At 42.7% G+C, this 19,932-nt stretch overlaps 3 protein-coding genes and 1 long non-coding RNA gene across 16 annotated transcripts in view; 3 read left to right on the top strand and 1 right to left on the bottom strand.

The window, feature by feature from the left end:
• Positions 1-1,835, top strand: part of MDN1 (midasin AAA ATPase 1) — a 94,624-nt gene extending 92,789 nt beyond the window's left edge. For all 4 annotated transcript variants that reach the window (XM_071445742.1, XM_071445732.1, XM_071445723.1 and 1 more), the window contains exon 102: positions 881-1,835. In XM_071445742.1, coding sequence (XP_071301843.1) covers positions 881-1,069 — 189 coding nt within the window. In that variant the 3' untranslated portion in view covers positions 1,070-1,835. The remainder of the gene's footprint in view (positions 1-880) is intronic.
• Positions 1,836-1,874: 39 nt separating this feature from the next.
• Positions 1,875-3,656, top strand: LYRM2 (LYR motif containing 2). Its single transcript, XM_071445837.1, has 3 exons — positions 1,875-2,028; positions 2,180-2,320; positions 3,244-3,656. Exons 1-3 carry the CDS (start codon positions 1,912-1,914, stop codon positions 3,322-3,324), a joined length of 339 nt encoding a protein of 112 aa, XP_071301938.1. The 5' UTR covers positions 1,875-1,911; the 3' UTR covers positions 3,325-3,656.
• Positions 3,657-5,560: 1,904 nt separating this feature from the next.
• The window catches only part of ANKRD6 (ankyrin repeat domain 6), an 86,935-nt gene continuing 72,563 nt past the window's right edge, over positions 5,561-19,932 (bottom strand). For 4 of the 10 annotated variants that reach the window (XM_071445774.1, XM_071445783.1, XM_071445791.1 and 1 more), the window contains 11 exons: positions 18,396-18,494; positions 17,396-17,494; positions 15,717-15,815; positions 15,408-15,485; positions 14,508-14,612; positions 14,121-14,261; positions 13,715-13,891; positions 11,669-11,821; positions 10,888-11,112; positions 8,921-9,260; positions 5,561-7,844 (listed from right to left, as the gene is read on the bottom strand). In XM_071445774.1, the coding sequence (XP_071301875.1) occupies positions 7,288-7,844; positions 8,921-9,260; positions 10,888-11,112; positions 11,669-11,821; positions 13,715-13,891; positions 14,121-14,261; positions 14,508-14,612; positions 15,408-15,485; positions 15,717-15,815; positions 17,396-17,494; positions 18,396-18,494 (2,073 nt within the window). In that variant the 3' untranslated portion in view covers positions 5,561-7,287. The remainder of the gene's footprint in view (positions 7,845-8,920; positions 9,261-10,887; positions 11,113-11,668; positions 11,822-13,714; positions 13,892-14,120; positions 14,262-14,507; positions 14,613-15,407; positions 15,486-15,716; positions 15,816-17,395; positions 17,495-18,395; positions 18,495-19,932) is intronic. The other 6 variants (XM_071445816.1, XM_071445807.1, XM_071445800.1 and 3 more) reach the window with 5 other exon arrangements.
• Positions 14,526-19,921, top strand: LOC139598903 (uncharacterized). The gene is made up of 3 exons (XR_011682062.1): positions 14,526-14,832; positions 16,185-16,239; positions 19,611-19,921. It is a non-coding gene; the product is annotated as an uncharacterized lncRNA (long non-coding RNA).

The raw sequence follows: 19,932 nt of genomic DNA, 5'->3' as shown, positions 1-19,932 counted from the left end.
ATCTGGTAATAGGGGAAGAAAACTTTAGATATCCTTGGATGGGAAGCTGAAATAAATGGGAGTGTGTCAGGAAGGCTCTGTAAGGCAATAAGTGAGCCAACATAAGCCTGATAGAGAATTATGTGGTAAAGACTCTTAATTTTGTTGTGTTTTCTTCCTGTATCTTTATTTTTGCATACAAAACTCATCTGCTATATTTAGTGTTGAAAAACTAACAGTTCTCTTGCTGACAAACAGCTGAAAGGTTCTGATGAAACCTGGCTGTAGTATCAAGTGAAAATTCTGAGTGTCTTTCATAAGCTTTTTTTTCTGGGGAAAAAAAGGTATTTTCCATAACCTTTATTAATTTCTGAGCTGCTACACTGAGCAACTGAGAAGTTACTTTACAAGAAGCACAGCTGGAGTTTAATCTGATTTTTGTCTTTGTAGTATTTGCTGAAATACTGTGAAGTTGCTAAAGAATCTTCTGTTAGAGCACTGCACAAATATGAGTTGAACTCAGCACTAAAGAGCTTACAGACTCTCTTGGGAAGGCATCAAATTAATGATGGTCATAAAGTGCCAACAGTAAACTCAAACCGTAATATCCTAAGAAAAGACAGAATTTATTTACAGAATTTGGTATTGCAGAAGCTTAAGCTTAGTCCCTGCTAACCTATAATTCATGGATTAGTACACTTTTATCTAAAAGAACTGATTAATGTTCAGCTTTTGATCTGATATACCACTGAACACTTACAGCTTTTAATCTTAAAAGTATTTTATTAACTTTTAATCTCAGGGGGGAGAATTATAAGTACTTAGAAAATAGGGTAAATTCTATCAGTGATCATAGAATATGTGTGTCATTTAGTAGTAACATCAGCACTTTTTTTTACAGGATTCTATTTTGGACATTAAAGTACCTATATTCAAAGGACCTGGAGAATTGCCTGAAATCAGGTCTTACATGGAAGAATTCCCATTCCCGTTCTACATGATCCTTAGAGACGTGAACGCGCTCCCAGAAACTCTGAGCGATGCCCTCAGGCAGTGGTTTGAGCTGGTGACTGCCTCGGACACTCTTTAGACTTGGTAGACAAGGTCAGGACCTGATTGCTGCTGCTGAACTGCTGAAATACAAGAAACTGCATTTCATGGGAGGGGTCATAAAGCTCTTCCCACAGGATTATCCTGTGGGAGCTGCCCTGGGGCAGAGGCTGTGTAAGAACAGAATGGTTTGGGTGCATCCTCCCAAGGTGTCAAGAGGACAATTATGCAATGGTGAGACTGTCTCCTGCTATTCCCATAAGAAATGTAAAACTTGTCTCAAATTCTCTTGTAATAACTTATTACCTTGAAAAAAAAAAAGCATTTGTAATATTAATAGAGGTAATATTATTCCTGCCGCTCCCTCCCTGCCGTAAGTAAAACCAATCTTGTTCCTAGGAAGGCATTTCTGCATTAGAAGTTGAGGTGCCTCACAAATAAAGCCTTTTCCAGCATCACCTATGTGGAGGTGCCTCTGGGAAGGAAAGAGTGGGGGACCAGGAGAGGCACAGATGGTTTTAATCAACCAAAAAAAAAAAAAAAAGTACTTGAATACTTGCAACTATTCTGCGGTTTTAACGCATGATTTTTAATTATTGCCGATTTTTGCCTGACGATAGCAGCAGGGAGTTTTCTGAATCACGCCATATACGCTGATCCCTGCCTTACCACTTTACACTGTGAAGTTTGCCCCGTCCGAGGCAGGCGTTGGGGATGTTTCATAAATCACGGACGTGATTTTTCATTGCAAAAGCTATGCATCTTGTATCGTCTATACTAATAAAAAGAGGTACCACTCTTTGTAATTACGACGTCTGCGCCTTGCATTGATCAAAGCTGAAACAACTCGACTCGGCCCTGAGTGCCGCGGTGACGCAGGAAATGGCGGCCTCGGCCCCGCCCGCGCGGGGCGGGCTCGGCGACCCCGTGGCGGGGCAGGGGCGGAGCCGCGTCATGGCTGCCGGGAGGCTCCCGCCGGCCGCGCTCACCCTCAAGCAGGTACGGGGCACGGGGGCTCGGGCAAGCTGCGTCCTGTACAAACCATGGGGAACTCGGTGGTTGTTTAAATACCCCTCGAAGCAAAGCGCCGAGGGCGCAGCTCGCAGCAGTGCCCTGGGGCGGCGGGCAGACTTCCCTCTCTCCTTGGCAGTTCCTGAGGCGGCAGCAGGTCCTTCAGTTGTACCGCAAGATCCTGCGGGCCATCCGGGAGGTCCCTGCTGAGCAGGATCGCCGCTACTTAAAGGACTGGGCCAGGGAGGAATTCAAGAGAAATAAGGATGCTACAGAAGAGGTGAGGATAGGGAACCCGCCACTCTGATCGCCTGGCCTCGGGCATGGTCACTGCACCGTCCTGTCCTGTCCTGTGTCTTGGCGTTTGTTTTGTAGGTGTCGCTTCCGGACTGGTGAAAAGTCCCCTGTTACTATTCCCTCATTTATGTGAAGAAATAATCCAGCATCTCTAAATATTATCCCCCCTCTTAGCAGTAGTGATGTTTCTTAAATTTCCAGAGAATAATCTGGAATTAAAAACCTGAACAACAAATACTGTACTTACTCAAATCACAGATCAGGAAAAATGTGTATATATATGGCAACTAACACAAACCTAGTGATAGTCAAGCTTTTTATAGCTTTTTCTTTTTTAGCTTTAATTTCACTTATATTCAAGCAGAATACAATCAGATGGAATGGTTAAGGATGTGAAGCAAGTGTGAAATGCAGAAACCTTCACATTTCTTGTACCTATCCTGTTCTCTGCTTCCTAGTTCATTCCCTGTTCTAGCCAGTGCCCAAGGTGGCTGAATTATGCAGACAAAGCCTTAGAGCCCTTAGGTAATGTTGAGAGAAACCAGCACCTGCTGTGTAAAACCCATCTCCATAATGCTCATGTGCTGGTCTCACTGCTGGCTTGCAAAGTCAATACACACAGGCATAAAGAAAACATTATTAGGGGTTTGAATCCTCTTTTAAACTGAGTGTTAAAGCAAAGCTACAAACAAATACATTGTTAAGGAACTGGAGAAAATGAATCCATTTATTTACCTGATTTTTAACCGTCTCAGTGTTATGTCACAGAAAGAAGTAAATTACAGTAGTGCCAGTAAGAGTTATATGTTATTGAATGTATTTTAATGCATTAAAAGTCTCTGTGTATGTATAAAACCCATGCTGTGTACAGATGTACAGTCCACTAGATTCCATTCTGTTTTACAGGATGCAATCAGGATGATGATTACTCAAGGCAACATGCAACTTCAGGAACTTCAGAGAACACTTAAGCTGGCAAAATCCTGATCTTCGTTTTGTTGACAGTTTTAATTTTTATTTATTGCAAATAGGCACAGTGCTTTTTTCCAGAATGTGGTTACAATGGCAGCCTTTGCTGGCAACCTGGTAATGTTTGAAGGAGAAATCTACCACAGTGGGAGTTTTGGTTTTCCCCCTTCCCCAATCCATTTCTCAGTTTTGCTACCCTCAGAAGTGGAAATCACTTGGACACAAAGGACATTAAAGAACTGCATGGATGATGTACCATGTGCTGCAGGAAAAGCAGAAAGCACCAAAAATTACAGTTAAAACAGCTGTGTTAATGCCAGTGCAATGGAAAATAAATATATGCCAGATTATTTTGTCTGCTTTTCACTGTGGTAGCTGTAATTGGTAATATTCACAGTGACAGCTGTTCATGTACTGTACTAAGGATTTTCACCAAAATTTGTGATTAAAAAAAGAATTTGGGATATATTGGCCTATATATTGTACAATATAAATATATATAAATATATATTTATATTGTATATATAATAGAATATATAGAACAATATATTGTTCTATATATTCTATTATATAGAACAAACAAACATTAAAAAATGTTTTGTGTGTAGATGTTGTTTTTCAGTAATAGCTAAATAAAACTTAAAAGGGGAGGTCTGTATTTATGAAAATGGGAGATTTTAGCTCCAGAGATGTTTATTACCAGATACCTTCAAACTAGTATTTAAAAGTCAATATATAAAGAAAAATTACAGGTAGGAAATAATAACTGAAAAAGTTGTGGTTTGTTTATTCAAATATTATACTACTCCACTTCTAATTGTTACCTTGCAACTGTTCTCACTTTCCTTGAGCTGTGGTGTATCTTTTTTTTTCCATTTAATTTAAAAATGCCAGGATGAGCTGGGGATTTTCTCCACAGAACTAGACAGGCAGCAGTAGATTGATGCCTTACTATTTTAATTTGTGATCCAAGATATGCAGGATCTCTTCCCTCTTCCATTCTGCTATTGTAATTCCCTTGAGGAGAACCCCTGTTTCAAAGGTGGTTTTCTGCAGAGTTGCTGAGCTGCACAAACTGGCAGCAAATCTGGTAAAAAGGTATCACCACTGGCACCAGGGAAGGGACAGGACAGAATTCCAGGCTACAGGAGGAAATAACCCCAGTTGAGAGCAGGAGCTGTGGTTCAGATCTGTATAGACTGAAGCCTCTGAGCTTCAATCAGTGAGTGAAAAATACATATCTAAAAACGCTTCATTAAAAATTTACATTTTATTAACCTTTTCTGGTAGAACAGACTGACAGAACATTTTTGTGTTGGGGATTAATTTTTCATGTTAAGAGAAAGTGCTGCTTAGAAAGGTATTTTGACTGAACAGCCATAACCACTGTTGGCTGTTAACACAGTAGCCTTCCATTCCCCTTCAGTGTGCTTGGATTTCTGTTCCTTAATCAGGAGGCTGTACCCTGCTGCCTCACCATGGTGCTTTCCTTTCAGAGCCCAGAGCATGCATTACCCCTTTGACTCCCAGTTTGTACATTTCCAGGTTGTGGGTATGTAATCCAGAGCTAGGACTGACAGACAGGGCCCTGGACAGATGTTGACGCCTTGAGTGCTGCTGCCATTCATCTTCACTGTTCTGTGGGCTTGCCAAGTATAAAACTGCCAGCCAGAAGTTTAAAGAGTCCAAGTACAGCCTGTGAGGGTAAGTAAATTTACCTGAAGAGACAGGTAGGTAGGTCAGAGCTGTTTTACAAAGTCCTTCACAGTTTTGAAGAAGGGAGGGGTATAGAAAGGAATTAGCAAAAAATGCTTCTCTTTCTTTTACCATACACTCACTGGCTTCAGAGAACCTCTAAAATCAGTAACCTGCAGCCTGGTTACTGCCTTAGATTACTTGGTAATTACTTGGATTTACTTAAATTACTTGGACTTAGGAGTGTGGTCCAGTGTGGTCTGTATGGAAAGTAGAGCTAAAGCCACAGCCTCTCCCTTGAGCTTGGGCAAGCTCAGGAGTGTGTGTGTGATCTGTGCACAACTCAGCCCTGTAACTTCTGAAAGGGGCACCTGCACCAGCCAACAGACAGCACTCAGTCCCTGCAGCCTCCCTCTGCACAGGTGGCAGATTCCACTTCTGTGTTTCATAACCACAAACAAAAAGCTTAGAAGTTAAAGTCCAAAATTCTGCTCCCCCTTCAGAGTCAAGTGAGGCAACTGTGTCAGTTTTCTGTGGCTAGAAAAGGTTACACCACACATTTCTGAGCAACACTTACTTTAATTGCTTGGCAAGACAACTTCATCCAGGTGATACAAAACTTCAATAGCATGCTTCTGCATTCCTACTGTAGCTCAAACAAAACTGTAAACATACCAAAGTGTCTATGTTAGACTACAGAAGTCAGAGCAAGAAAACTAGTATTTCCATAGCTGCAGATACACTTCTGTCATGATAGTGCATTAATAGGAACTTAAAAAGTATTGTTATATAATATGACTTTTTTGCTTTGTACATCTGCTAAGAAGACAAAAGCTTAATTACTAATTAGTGAATGGCATTCTTCAACACTGTAAAGTATTTTGTATTGATTTTAGAGCTCCTTAGTACAGAAAAAAAAGTATTTTCCTCCTTGGCATAACAGTACCATCTGTGTTGGAACTGATTTTGAACAGTTGTTCTATCATGATCTGGTAAGTAAACTTATATTTCTAGCAGAATCTGATGGAGCCTTCTCAGATGTGTAAGGAGGAAACTCTAAAGGGATGCAGATGCAATAGTTACAGTGCCTTGAAATTACCTGGAGTCTGTCAGCATGGACAACATTGGTGAATAAAAGTTCTGATTTTATAACAAAATACAGTGATAAAGCTTTTAAAATGCTGAGTGCTGTTTTGTGGGACTGTTTGTCCTAAAACCTGTAGACTCATCAGGGCCTGGTCTTCTTTTTAGAGAAAGAAGGGAAAAAAACGTGAGGACCCGTTCAGAGGAAAAAAGGTAGACAGTCTGGGCAAGGTGCCTGGGAAAAAATCCTGACTGCAGAAAAATAAAATTTGAATTCAGGAAGCCAAGCTTTCACTTCCTTAGATAAAGGACTTTTTTAAGCTTCTTCAATAGTAGACAATTTAGCCATTTCCTGCTTGAAGGAAAAAAAGATTTATATAAAACATTCAACCTAAAAAACAGACCATGGTTACAGTAAAATACTTGTCATCCATGCCCTAAACAAAATTCTTAGTCAGATTACTGGAGTAGAGCCCCAACAATAGTGTAATCACAAGGAGCTCTGCAAGCAGGACACCATTAGAAAAAAAAACAAATGAGATTTAGCACTTGTTTTAATAATGGAAAACCAAGAGAAAAGCAAAGTGAAGCTTCTGTACCTATTGGGATGATTTGCCCTAGCATGTCCCTCCATGGTTGCCTGCCCTCTCCCAGCTGGAAGCCTGCATCTGTCTGGGCTTGTACTTGGACTGGGTTCTTTAGCTTCTCTCCTGACTAGAGAGAGGCCCTGGCCCTGGGAGTATCTAAAATAGGATCAATAGCCCTTCATCACTAAGTAATTCTGTCAAAAACTTTCAAACATCTTGGATTTATTTCAATACTGGTAACAACACGTTTACGTGTATCATACAGTAGAACCGTCTAGTCTGTGTCCTGTGTGGAAGTAAGGGAATTCCCTTTTCAGAAAGCAGTTTTGGTTACTAATGCAGTTTGGTTTCAAGCAGCATCTGGAAACTGAGAGTGCAATATTGGCAGACTCTTGAAAATAACAAAGAAAGGATCTAATCTGCAGCATCTCTTCGTTATCAATATAGTTTGCATATGAACTCTCCTCAGTTATGGAGTTTCCAAAGTTATTTCTACTCCTGAAATAGAGTGTTGTGTTTGGATGTAACAGGCACTACAAATATCTATCAATATTCCCAATTCCCATACAGCAGGTTCCAAAATGAGTCCTGTGGTTGATTAGCTGCCTGGCAGGTGCTAGCTCTCTTTCTGCACCTTAGTCCTTAATTTGCTCAGCTCCTCTTCCAGGCATTTGATGTGCTCCTTGAGTGCAGCTTTGTCCTGCTGCGCTCTCTGGTTGGCTTGGCACCGGGCCTCTTCTATCTTCCGCTCGTACCACTTCTCCATCTGCGTGGAGACAGCCTCGAAGAAGTACTGGGTTATCTCCAGGGCCTGGGAGGTGTCTCTGAGCGGAGGGGCAGGCGGGCCCGGGGGCTGCTGCTCCTGGCCCTGCTGTGCCCCCCCGTGGTGCACAGCTTTGTGCCTCGACTGCCCACTTTTGCTGGACTTTTTCGTCTGAGTTCCTTTGTCAAGGAAGTAGCCGCTCTGTGGTTCAGTCTTTGCAGGTTCAGTCACTGGCCGCAAAGCGGCTTGAACTTTAACGTGTCTTAATTTGGAGCCCGAAAGCTCAGAGGAGGGCAGCTCCTGCTGGAACCTGTGGAATGTGCTGGCACTCACAGCTTTGTCCTTTGGCCTGACATCTTGAGCAGGGGCAGAAGAAACTGGTCCACCAGCCACTACCTGTTGCTCTGTACCTATAGAACAAATTATAGACAATATATTAAGAAAAGCTCTGGGCATTTATTTTAGCACTCAGAAGACCTCATTGTTTGATGAACGATGGGGTTTTGTATGTACCTTGTACAGGCTTATATTAGTTTATCACATCTTCAGAGTCAGGTGATGTAACAGAAAGTCATTAAAGGAGAAAAGCTGGCTCAGGCAAAGAAGTGCTGCATTGCAGCTGTGGATCTACAGATGGACAACAGCCAAAGGACATAAATATTAGCCAAAAATTCTTCACTGTGAGGCACTGGCACAGGTTACCCAGAGAAGTTGTGGTTGCCCCATCCTCAGAAGTGTGCAAGGCCAGGCTGGATGTGGCTCTGAGCAACCTGGTGCAGTGGAAAGTGTCCCTACCCATGTACCCATGGCAAGGGGGTTAGAACAAGATGATCTTTAGGGTCCCTTCCAATCAAAACCATTCTGTGACTTCATCAGAAGGCCATGTAACAACTATCAATCTATATTTCCAAAGTAGGTTCTGTCTGCTGATATTTATGAACTCCCTGCTTCTACAAAACTTGGAAGTCCCACTAATTTTGGAAAGGTCACACATTTCTATGCTTTGGACTGTTCCAATACAGAATAGCTCACACTCAAGCACCACAAGATCTCCTTATATGCCTTTCTATTTGATGGGGCATCCATGCCTGTTCACTTTGCTTGGTGTTTGGGGGACATTGTATCTTACAGAAGCCAGGGCTCAGATAGCATTCGGCTTTGCTGTGGACATCTGGCCTTTCTGCACATTTCTTTTTTTTTTTTCCTTCAAAAGCGTCCAGGGCCAAGAGTTATTCAAAGCACCAAAGGACTTTTGCTTCAAAGACATAGCAGAAACATCAGGAACAGTCAGTGGAATTCCACCAAGCCACCTCTTAAAATATTCCCAGTGGCTGCCTTGAAGTGTATTCATATCCCAAGACATCAGCCATATGGAGGGGGGAAGCACACCACCAGAATTATGTAGTATTAATAATACAAGTATTATTGTATTATTAATAATATCAGTTAATGAGCTCAGCCTTGAAGGAATATGACATTTGAGTACCTGATGTGGTTGTACCCAACGCTCCATCTTGTTTAATGCAAAAGTGTGGCCCAAAGCTTTGTTCTGGCATCTGGACTCTGCTCCTTCCATCTTCCAAGAGGCTGTTTGGAAGTGTGATGTAGGAATGCTGCTGGGAGCCCTCTGACTGCAGCACAGGCTGGTTGGCTTTACAGTCCTTGGCACTGTTGGGGTTGTTGTCAGTATCCAGGGTCTCAGTGAGAGACTCACAAGTGGACAAAGTTGATTTTGGTCTTGATGACCTGGAATCTCCAGAAAGCTTGAGCTCCAGATTCTGAATCTTCAACAAGCACCAGGTCTTCAGCTCATCAACCAAAGAAATCTATCAGAAAGAGACTGTAAATTACATAATCCCATTATGACAACCTGTGGTTTCTGGGCTGCTGAGGACATGTGGCAGGGACACAGAGAAGCAAGCTGGGTATCTATGGGCTTAGACTCCCTGTTCAGATGGGCATGCTGCCACTGGGCATATTTAAAGGACTCCAGATCAAAAAAGGTGGAGAACTGTGCTAAGCTAGTGAGCTTATGAAAGGCAGTCTCTTTAGTCCAAGCTACCACCCCTTAGATATGAATATTCTATTTCCAATTCAACTCTGAGTACTCTATCAGGGATGACTTGTTTAATCATACAGTCAGTGCTACTTTCTAAGTGCAAGGAACACCACATGGTCATTTTTTAAGAGTGAAATTCAAATTAGACCCTTCTGGGAGACAATTACACAATTTATACAATTTATACAATTACCAACCTCTGCTTCTCTGTTCATTCAGTCATAAAGGTGAGTCCCCCACTAAATGATAAATCAGTAACAGCTTTCAAATTACACAGATGCTTAATAAGTGTCAGCTGCAGATGCATTAAAATAATTTAAAATCGGAGTAGCTCTTTTCACCCTGTTGTTCATATGACATCATGAATTTAGGTCAGGCCCTCCTAGGCACAAGAATATTTAGTCAGTGTGTTTAGGAAAGCCCAATTCTGTTTTTTCAGGTGTTTCAATTAGACCTAACTGAGCAGAAACAGCTGACATCACTCAATTCAGTTCAGTGATGTATCACTCCAGCATCTTGTGTCTTAAATGGAGATTACAAGGAAATGGAGTACAAGCCTACATGTTCAGAAGCCAATACAAGACTTACGTCTCTTATAAAATAAAAATTAAAGCTGCCTTAGTTTGGAGAAGAGTGTTTGGTGGATATTGGACCCAAGTATCTTGATCAGTATCCTATGCAAGGATTATCACAGCTGTCAGTCTTTTTACATGGATTTGGAATGGTCTTACAAACACTCATGACATTTTCCTAGCACAAAGTGTATTTCTCAATTCTTGGAAGAATACCAATAAATGAGAAAATGAACTGTATTTTAAATTCATCTGTTTGAGTGGAGAAACACAAATTTTTCAGCAGGTTTGAAATGGTGAGTTTTTGCAGGAGCTGGATCTCTATGGGAGCAGTTGTTCTTGTCCTGCTGGTTGAACAAGCATACCAAAAAGGACTTTCCTATTGGCAGTAATACACAGCTTGGAGATGGTGCTGTGTTGGTAACATCAGAGGAAAAAACTTCAGCCTTTTAATACATGGGGAGGAAAAAGATCAGATGGAGAAGAAGGGAGAGATTCCCAGGGCCCACAACCAAACGGATGAGAAGGAACAACACAGATCTTTGTCTTTTTTACTATTTGGATATGTCCCTGCATATTCTCTAATGAAGCAAAAGCTGAAAGCTGAACCGTGAAAAATTTAGTGCTGGAAATTTTTGCAAATCACTATGTTAGAAAAATGGTATTTTGTTGTAGATCCCACACTAGAGATGCACCAAATTAAATTACAGCAGTGGGACTGGATTTCACGTTCCTCATTTCTAATGCAAAAACATCATAAATTTGGTTTAGTGACTAAGATGGTGGGTAGGAATAATAATTTGGTCTTTGAAGCTCTTTTACCTGTTTTAACAGACGTGACACATCTCTGATATTTTCTGCCTGCTGGAATGAAACTCCGGAGCTGACCTGCCAGGGGACAGAGTTAGAGGGAGTGGCTGTGTGAAGCCCTACCTGCCGCTTCTCCCCCTCACTCTTCTCCAGCTCCGTGTGCTGCTGCAGGCGGTGAAGGCACTCTGTCCTCTCTGCCGACAGCCGCTCGGCCATCAGCTTGTCCAGAACTCGGAGCTGTGGGGAAACACTGGGCAGCTGAGATCATCTGTTAGAAACCAAACTCCCATCTGGGAACCCTGTAAATCAAACTACAGTCTGTCTTTCAGTCTTGGTTTCTAGCAATGCTGCCAACTACTACTAGATGTAGCTTGCAAAGAGGCTCAATCACAAAGTCACCAATGAATAACTATTAAATTAAAAATAAAAAATAATTTAGAGGATCTTGATTCAATGCATACATAATTCAGCAAGAAGGATTTTGACAATTATGAACTGATTAGTCATAGGACTGCCTTCTTTCCCTCTTAATGGCTCAAGCCCTTAAGATTTGTTGTCTGAAGAAGCACCAGAAGCCACTTAAGACATTAAATGTGTTTTTTTCTCAAGACCCTAGTTTGCAACATCAGTTCCCAGTGGAATGTCACAGTTCCTTGGACTTGAGTATTAGAGTTCAGGTTTGCTTTTACAACACAAGAAGCAAAAAATGAATCATTGCAATGAAAATACTAATGAAGTTTAGGATATGTTTCTAAATCATATAGGCAAGCAGAACTTCAGGTCATGTACTTACTTGATGTTGAGTTTTGCTTTCCATCTGGCCCAGCTTAATATTCATTTTATCTTGTACTGTCCCAAGCTCAGCTTTAATCTCTTCCACTGTTGCATCCAGCTGATTCTCCAGTTTATTTATCAGGGGCTCACACCGACATCCATTTATGGGTGCCTGAAAGGAGTGATGATACATTTACTTGCTACACCCCACCCTCTTAGCACACTTGGAACATTATCACAGCCTCCTTCAGTCAGTCCTGGGTTCTTCTATCCCATGTACTATATCTCACCCTCCTGACAGTATCTTACAGCAGCCCAGCAGATGGGCTGTTAGTTGAAAAAGCACAGCTTACACAGGGATTGATTTGATATGTATGGACACACCCTAATACAGCAGTGTTGATTTCACTGGGGCTACAAGCAGCACTGAGCTCAGAGCCTCTGTGCTGGCTGAGGGAATACCACCACACAGGCCTATACCCTGTGTCTCAATGCTGTAATCTCAATGCTGTAATCTAATACTGGATGGCAAGCCCTCTCTGCTTCTGTTTGCCCTCACCCTCCTGGCATTCAGCTGCCCCTTGCCTGCTGGGCACTCCTCTGCCTGCCTTTGACTCATGTGACACCATCCTATGGCCCCTCTGCAAGGGCAGCTGCAATGACCACATCTAAATCTCTCTGGGAGATGGTCACAAAAGGCCAGCAGGACAAGCAAGGACAGCTAAACCTCATCAGCTTCCTCTGCAGCCCAAAGGCAGAAAGTGGCTCCTTCAGGGGCTGTGCCAGTAGCCCAAGGCAGCTGCTCTGAACTCTGTCTGCAAAGGAGCCTCCCTCTCTTCTTCAGTCCCACAGCAATGTTTCATAACTTGGGGGTTATTCCCTTGGCAGGGAAAGGTGGGTGGTTTGCTGAGTACTAAAGAAAGCTTCAGAAGTACATGTACTTCAGAAATTATGTTTGCTATTCATGGCCTCAGGGCATCAAAGAAGACAGACAAGCAAAAAAGAAAAGGAGAGAGGAGTGTCATGTATTTCAGGAAATACTGTATGGGAGTCTAGCGCTATTAAACTAATCTTTGTGAACAGATGAGATTTGTGTACAAGTCCTGTCTGCTTTCTGCACTTCTCTACTCCCCAAGTCCTTCTGCACCTCTCTGCTCTTTTATCCCTTTAATGTATGAAAGGTCCCCCAGCCTTCCTGGTGTCTGCTATAGGATAATTCCATAGTGCCCCATCTGGAAATTTCTCAAACATTACATGGAGAGGTTGGAAAACAGTAAACAGCCAGTAAAACCTTAGAAGTCTGACTTCAATGGTCTTCAGAATCTGCTGAAATTCTGAACTACAGGAGGGGACTTACAAGAGCTGATGGATGGATGTGAGAAGCTAAGGAAATGAAAGGATAGACCTTCCAGGAGTACAGGAGGGCAATATTAAAAAAACAACAATATCTACAGTGTCTACAGGATAATTTAATGTCTGTTCTTATGCTTTCTTATAAATGTCTACTGGTAATTAATTGTGTAATAAAGTGACTAAAATATTATTCTCCAAACTGGAATAAATGCACGGCCTGGTAGCTCCAGGTTTATTTGTTTACCAGTTTCTATAGAAATACTGCCCCCAGTAAACATAGAATACCCAAAGACATGTTGCAAAACCCAGAAAGAAATGCAACAAAATCTATTGAGCTTACTCAGCCTCTTGGTTTAGGTAGTAAGCTTTTGGTGCTCACACAGAAAATTTCCAAGGGAAAGCAATTTCTCCTGTCAGAACTCTTAATATTCCAAAGTATATAATGAAAGTTCTCATGTCATTTCCAATCACCCTTTACCTTTGCAGATCAAAACTACTTAAGTATGTCTTCTTTAACAGGCACAAAACCAGCTTATTGTTTGCCAGACTTCAGGCCAAAATGCAGCTGAAGCCCAAGCAAGGAAAACCAATCCCAAGCCATGATTTCATGTCCCTGAGAGTGCAGTTAGTGGAGCATATTTTCCATCCATTACCTGTGTGCCAGCTCCCCAGGCTGCTGGCAGTGTGTCCCTCTGGGAGGGCAGTGGCTCACCTGCATCACCTTCCCGTCCTTCCCTCGGTAGAGCGTGTAGAGCTGGTAGGCTCGGACCTCGTGGGGAGGGGGTGGAGAGGAGCAGTGGTGTTTGCTTCTGCGCTTAGGCACGTTCTTCTGGGGCTGAGGGAGTGCCTGCTGGTCAGCTGGGGAGATGGGGTCTGAGAGTGCTGAAACCTGCATAACACACACACAATGTTTTGCCTACATGAGCACCCTGGTAAACTATTCCTGGTAGGAATGGAACAAATTTATTGTGACAATTACAGCAAAAATCACTTTTATCTGAAGATTATCTCTGCCCCAGGAGCATGGTGGGGCTGCTGCCCCAACACACCAAAAGCACCCACACCACTTCTGAACAGCTATCCCTTCTTTCTCTCTGCTGTTTTAAATCTATTTATACCTTTTCCTTTGGCTTTTTCTTTTTGCTCTTTTTCCCTTTGGGATCTGGTGAGGCTGACCGGGGTTTATCCTTCAGGTTGTTCTTCCTCTCTGGGGGCTGGTCGCTGCTTGGTGTGTCATCAGCAGCTGAGACACTGCCCTGCTTGAAGCAAAGACAGGGAGTTCAGAGCAGTTGTAGAGATGGGGAAAAGGAGCCTCTTCTTCAACTGCCCAGCTTTAAGCTGCTCTGCACATGTGAGTGGGAAATGCTTTAGCAGCAGAGCATGGCAAACTGCCTTGGCAGCTGCTGGGGCCATGCACAGTGATGGCTCCAAACAGACTGTGTCCTAATGGGTTTTGGTGACAGTCCCCCCTTACAGCAGATCCAGCTGGTAATGCCAGGCTGTACCTTGCTCTGCACCACTTCATCCCGTGGCACCGACTGAGCCCTCCTTTCCTCCTTCAGTCTCTCTCTCTTCTTCCTCAGGCTTCTCCCACGGTTAAAACGCGAGACCTGAAGACAGACCACACTGTTACTCAGTGATGTCATGCTCTTTCCTACCACAGAAGACAAGTAACAGAGCAGACCTTTTCCTTTTCTGAAAGGCAAGAGATAAAGGAGAGTGTGCTGCCAGATGGACACTGATGAGCCAAGCAACGTGGGTGTTTATGGCTGTGAAAACACATCAGCACTGAGCTCAGTCTGTTGGAGCACTCTGCTGTCCCCTAGAAGGGTGAGCACCTCCTCTGCTGTCCTTGGGCTGGTTCCCAAGCCAAGCCCAGCCCTTTTCATGCAGAGGTGACTAGGATTGTGCCTGGTCTCATGCCCTCCTGCCTTCTGGCCTGAAGAGCATTGCAGAATTTCACACACAGCTGCAAAGTATAAACAGGACATAAACATTTTGTCCCTGTTGCAAAGCATCCTCCAGTGCTAACCACCCTTCTGGGGATGGGATATGTCAGAGGCAGGCAGCAGAGAGACACAACTCAGGAGCTTCAGGTTACAGGGCAACTTTCTAACCCCTGGGCCACTGCAGGGAACAAGTGCCTCTGAACAAGTGCCACCCTCTGCCAGTCAGGACACAGAGACCTCTGACAGCACTTCATGCTGAGGCTTAATCTGCACACCTTGCTCGCTTTGGGGGCTGAAAGGCTCTATGTCAATAGACCTGAGCCCTGCCCACCATGCCAGCAGAAATGTAGGAACCTTTCACAGCAGAAGACAAGGAACAGGGGATGCAGCCTCCCAAGATTAAGTGGCCTCAGTTCCATGTGTATGTGTGTGTTGGGGAGAAGATGTGTAATGTACCTGTGATGCTTTAGTGAGCAGGAGCGCAACCTCGGGGTTATTGTGCTGTCTGGCAACCTCTAGAGGGGTCTGGCCTGCCTGAGAGAAAAAAGAAAACAGCACTTCCTTCAAAACACAAGCTACTGGAAACATGACATTTCTCCAACCAAGTTCAGTATATACTCTGTGCACAAAAGTGACTAATTGCATTAATTTACCCAGATATAAATCAACATTTCACAACCAAGTATTTTCTACCAAGCCTATGAGGAATGTTGAAGAGACTCTACATCAATATAAAATACCAAAGAAACTCTGTGTCCTGCTTACATTGTTGACAACAGATGCATCAGCCCCTGCCTCCAGCAAGAGCTTCACCACCTTCTTGTGATTTAGAGCAGCAGCTACATGGAGTGCAGTATCCCCTGCCTGCAAGTCAGAAAGCAGAAAACAAACTTGTGACACTAGTCCTTGTGTCTTACCCTACAGAATTCACACCTCCCTAAAAAATGCTCAGAGATGAAAAAAACTACACTTGCTGATGCAAAACTAAGCTTAAATAAGGCCTGGTCAATAAAAAATGACTGACTGGGGAGGAAGATGACAGGAGGGGGTAAAGAGCTACTTCAGCCTGGGTTTGAGAAATGCAGCTGGGGCACTGGTGATCTGATTTATCTAAACCAAGTGACACATGATGCAGCTTGGAGACAGCCCAGCTCTACCTCCAGTAAATGGATACAACATCTGAGGGTAGAACAAGTTTTCCCACTACAACCTTCTCTTCTTTTTTCCCCCCAGGTTTGATTATTTGGCGTGCAGGTGGTGATGTATCACGTTACTCAGAAATACTCAGGTAAGTACTGGCAGCGAGATGGTTGGCATGCTCTTGCCAGGTTTCCTCAAGAAGAACAGATTTTGGATCAGAGCCAGGAGGCAGTCTGGGTCCAGCACTAACACACTGCCCTGCCCTTGTGCTGGTGCAGTGAGGTGAAGACAGCTGGGATCAGATTTGGGCACTGGTAACAGAGCCAGCAACTGTTCAAGTGGGACTGGACACGTGTGTACAATGCCTTCCTATCCCCCTGGTCTTGCATCTGGCCTTCATAAAATTAGATTTCCTCAGGACTAGTGCCTGTTGCTAACTTAGATGAGGTGTACTCCTAAATTAAATCATTCTGTGGGCAAATATGGAACAACTTCAGGTAGTGCTGGGGAATGAGGGAAAGGGATGTCTCTCTGGGCTAGGTTCACACCAGTTGATCTTAATATTCAGTAGCTCATTTTGCAAGTTAAAAAACTCATTTCCAAATGAAATTACATAGTAAATTTCACATGCTGAAACCTATTTTGTTTGCTGTAATATCTCATAGTGAAGAAAGAACATTAAATGTACAGTTCAGAAAACATGATCCTCAATTACACATGGAAGATTTCCCAGGAACATGAGAAAGCATGGTTAAGCACCACATAATATGTTTATTTAGCAGATTTAAAACGTTTTAATGTACCAATTTCATTCCCTTCTACTACCCAATTAGGCTATGCTATAGGTACAGCAATCAGTTACTTCCCTATAAAACAACTCTGGATGATTAATCCTAGGCTGGACTGATCATTATTTTGAATTTAGAGCATGCTTTGTCTTCACTTTTATGTCCTCTTAATTCCCCCTACTGCAAAATGCAGCAAAGAAAAGTATTCCAGAGGAATTTGCACTTTAGTAGCATCTAAATGTCATTGAGTTGTGCTTCACAATGTCTCTGTAATGGCTATAAGATCATTAAATCACCTCATAAATAAGCAATGCTTTAAAGAAATAATGCAAATGCGATGGCAAAATAATAAACCACTGATATGCCATTACTTTAAGGCTATTCTTAAAAGCTTAGGCATTTGGTGGTACAGTGGAACACACAGAGTGAAGCAGGATTACTTGGGTAGGAATTCCTCTTCCCAACAACTGGCCATATGCAAAGGGCACAGAGTCACAATGAGGTTCATGCACTGACCTGGTTCTTTTCATGGACAGAACAGAAAGCACTGAGCAGCACCCTAATGATGGGCAAGTGATTATAACGAGCAGCCACATGCAGACAGGTATCTCCTGCCTGCAAACAGAAACAAAGCTCTGAGCATGTAATCACTGTGAGAAAGCCTGTACTCATCATGATGTTCAGGGATGAAATAATCCTATTAAATCAGAAAGAGCAGTAAACACCACACACCTCCACAGAATAGCAATGCTGTCTTTGCAGTACAAAATCTGCTATCATGGGTGGGAAAGTTTAGCAAGAGCTGGGGTCAGGCAAGGTGGGAGCATGAACTCTTTAACCATTGATGGGAAATACTGGAAAAATAAAATGCTATTTTACTGGCTTTTAAACCCTGAGTTAGTTATATTTTCCCATTAAATCTGTTCTTCTGAACCACAACCCAATGCAATTTGGAATCTCAACTTGGGGTTGCACATAATGTAGAAAACATGAGTGGCAGCATTCTCACGAAGGGTAGCACTTGTACAGCTGAGCCTGGGAGCTGCACAAAACCCCACAGGTTTCCATTTCTCTGCCCACTTTGTTATCAAGCAGGGCAAAAATATCTGGTTTCCTTTTGTAGATTGTTTTTATTTTTCTTTATCTATCTGCCAGAATCATTATAAAATAGGAGGAAAGCTGTCTGAAGCTGAAGCCACCTTGAATCTACCTCATTTGAGAGATAGACACACGGTGTATGTGATCTGCAGATCTGAAGCCTTTCACCATTGTCTGTGCAACAGCAAAACCCCATTTGGCTCCTTCTATCCTTGCTCAAGAGATGGGTACAAGTAGTGAATCACTCAATCCTACCAAAAGTATTCCTGTGCATGGTGAATACAAGTAGTGGGGTTTTTTCAACATAATTTATAATAAAAAACATTGCTTAAAGTCTTTCTGAGTATTTCTACAAGTTAAAGCAATATACCTAAAAGGAAGTCACACAAAAATGAACATTGTTATTTCCAAAACTCACATTATTTTTGAGGTCTGCTCGAGATCCTCCAAGTAACAAAACACGAGTACTCTGGGAATGGCTATTCTGGCAAGCCAGGTGAAGAGGTGTGTTACCTGCCTTAGAGAAATACAGGAAAATATAAAAGCCATATTTAGATATTGGACATAAGCATTAAAATATAAAATCTCACAGATCTTTGCTAAAGAAGATCCACCCAAGGGTGGGAAATTGTTGTTTTCCCAAAGATATGAGAATGAACTTGGAGACTGAAATCTCCACTTCCTTCTGGCAGTGGCTTACCAGGGATATAATAAAGGCACAAATAGGACAGTATGATGATATCTGCATTGGTCAAATCTGTTTACAGGAAGAAAGAACTCTAGAAACTGTCTCATTCATTAGTCTCAAACAGCAGTATTAAATACTTAATTTAAAGAACTGTAATTCTTGTGCTTTGGGTTTCCCCACGCACAGACACAAAAAACCAAACTGCCATGGCATGGGATCTTTGATCCCAGCCACGAATGTTGCAGGGTATTGAGCAGACCAGGGTCACAACTCCTGTCTCCTTACAATTGTAATACAAACCAGCTTGAAGTCTGGCTGGGTCTGCAGGTGCTCTCACTGGGCAGGATACAGATTTTAGGCTACCAAGAAGCTTTGGTGTTCAGAAGGCACACCAGTCTCTAGCCAAGATGAGAAGGGAGGGCAAAAAGCCTCCCAAGCTGCAGAGAATCACATGCTATGGTTCCTCAAAGAAGAAAATGTGCAGAAGTGGACAGAAATCAAAGAAGTGCTGGCTTGTGTATTGTCTTTCTAACAGGGTGAATGATTTTATTGGTCTGACAAGTTTTTTCTGGCAGCACTTGGTTTTTGTTGGTCTGAAAACATTCAGGGTTTTTGGCTCTTGGGAGCTAGAAATTAAATCACCTCAGGTAAAAAGGTTTACCAGGCTTACTACGCTGTCTGTTCACCTTGATTTTGTCCTTTGATTTGTCCCCCTTGCTTTCAAGACACAGATCAAAGCTGCAGGGTTTGAATTACAAAAGCCAACTCTCAGATGTGGTCTTAGGTCTTCACTTCCATATTATAGACCTGAATATGAGTGTTTGTCAGGCTCTAAGCTGAGGCAGACATGAACATTTCTCTTCTCAGCTAAATTGTGTTTAAGTGTCAATTTTTTTCCCTCAGAGGTTTATCTCTGCAATGCCTTTATCATTTACTGTTTGGCAGGTTGGCCCTGGTGGGAAGGCAGAGGTCCTGTGCAGCAGGTGAGGACTTCAGTTCTGCAAGAATGGCAGTGCCAAGGGTCAGAGCTCACAGAGTGGCTCATCTGGCTCATCTCCCATGGGGTGACAAATCTCTCACCAACTTCTGAGAGGGAGAGAAGCTCCAAGTTGTACCAGTCTGGGAATCTTCACTGAAATGTACAGACTGATGAAGAATCTAAAAATAAGGATCTACGACTGATCTCACTGGATGATCTGTCAAAGCAGAAAAGGTTTTATTAAGCCAACTTAAATAAAAATAAACCTTCAGGGTGACTACTGTGCAG

The sequence above is a fragment of the Agelaius tricolor genome, unplaced genomic scaffold, assembly GCF_023055355.1.
Source record: "Agelaius tricolor isolate 1412-34295 unplaced genomic scaffold, bAgeTri1.0.p SCAF_1, whole genome shotgun sequence".
NCBI classification, from domain to species: domain Eukaryota; kingdom Metazoa; phylum Chordata; class Aves; order Passeriformes; family Icteridae; genus Agelaius; species Agelaius tricolor.
The sequence above is the reverse complement of the archived record's forward strand: the minus strand, read 5'-3'. Positions and strand labels throughout refer to the sequence as shown.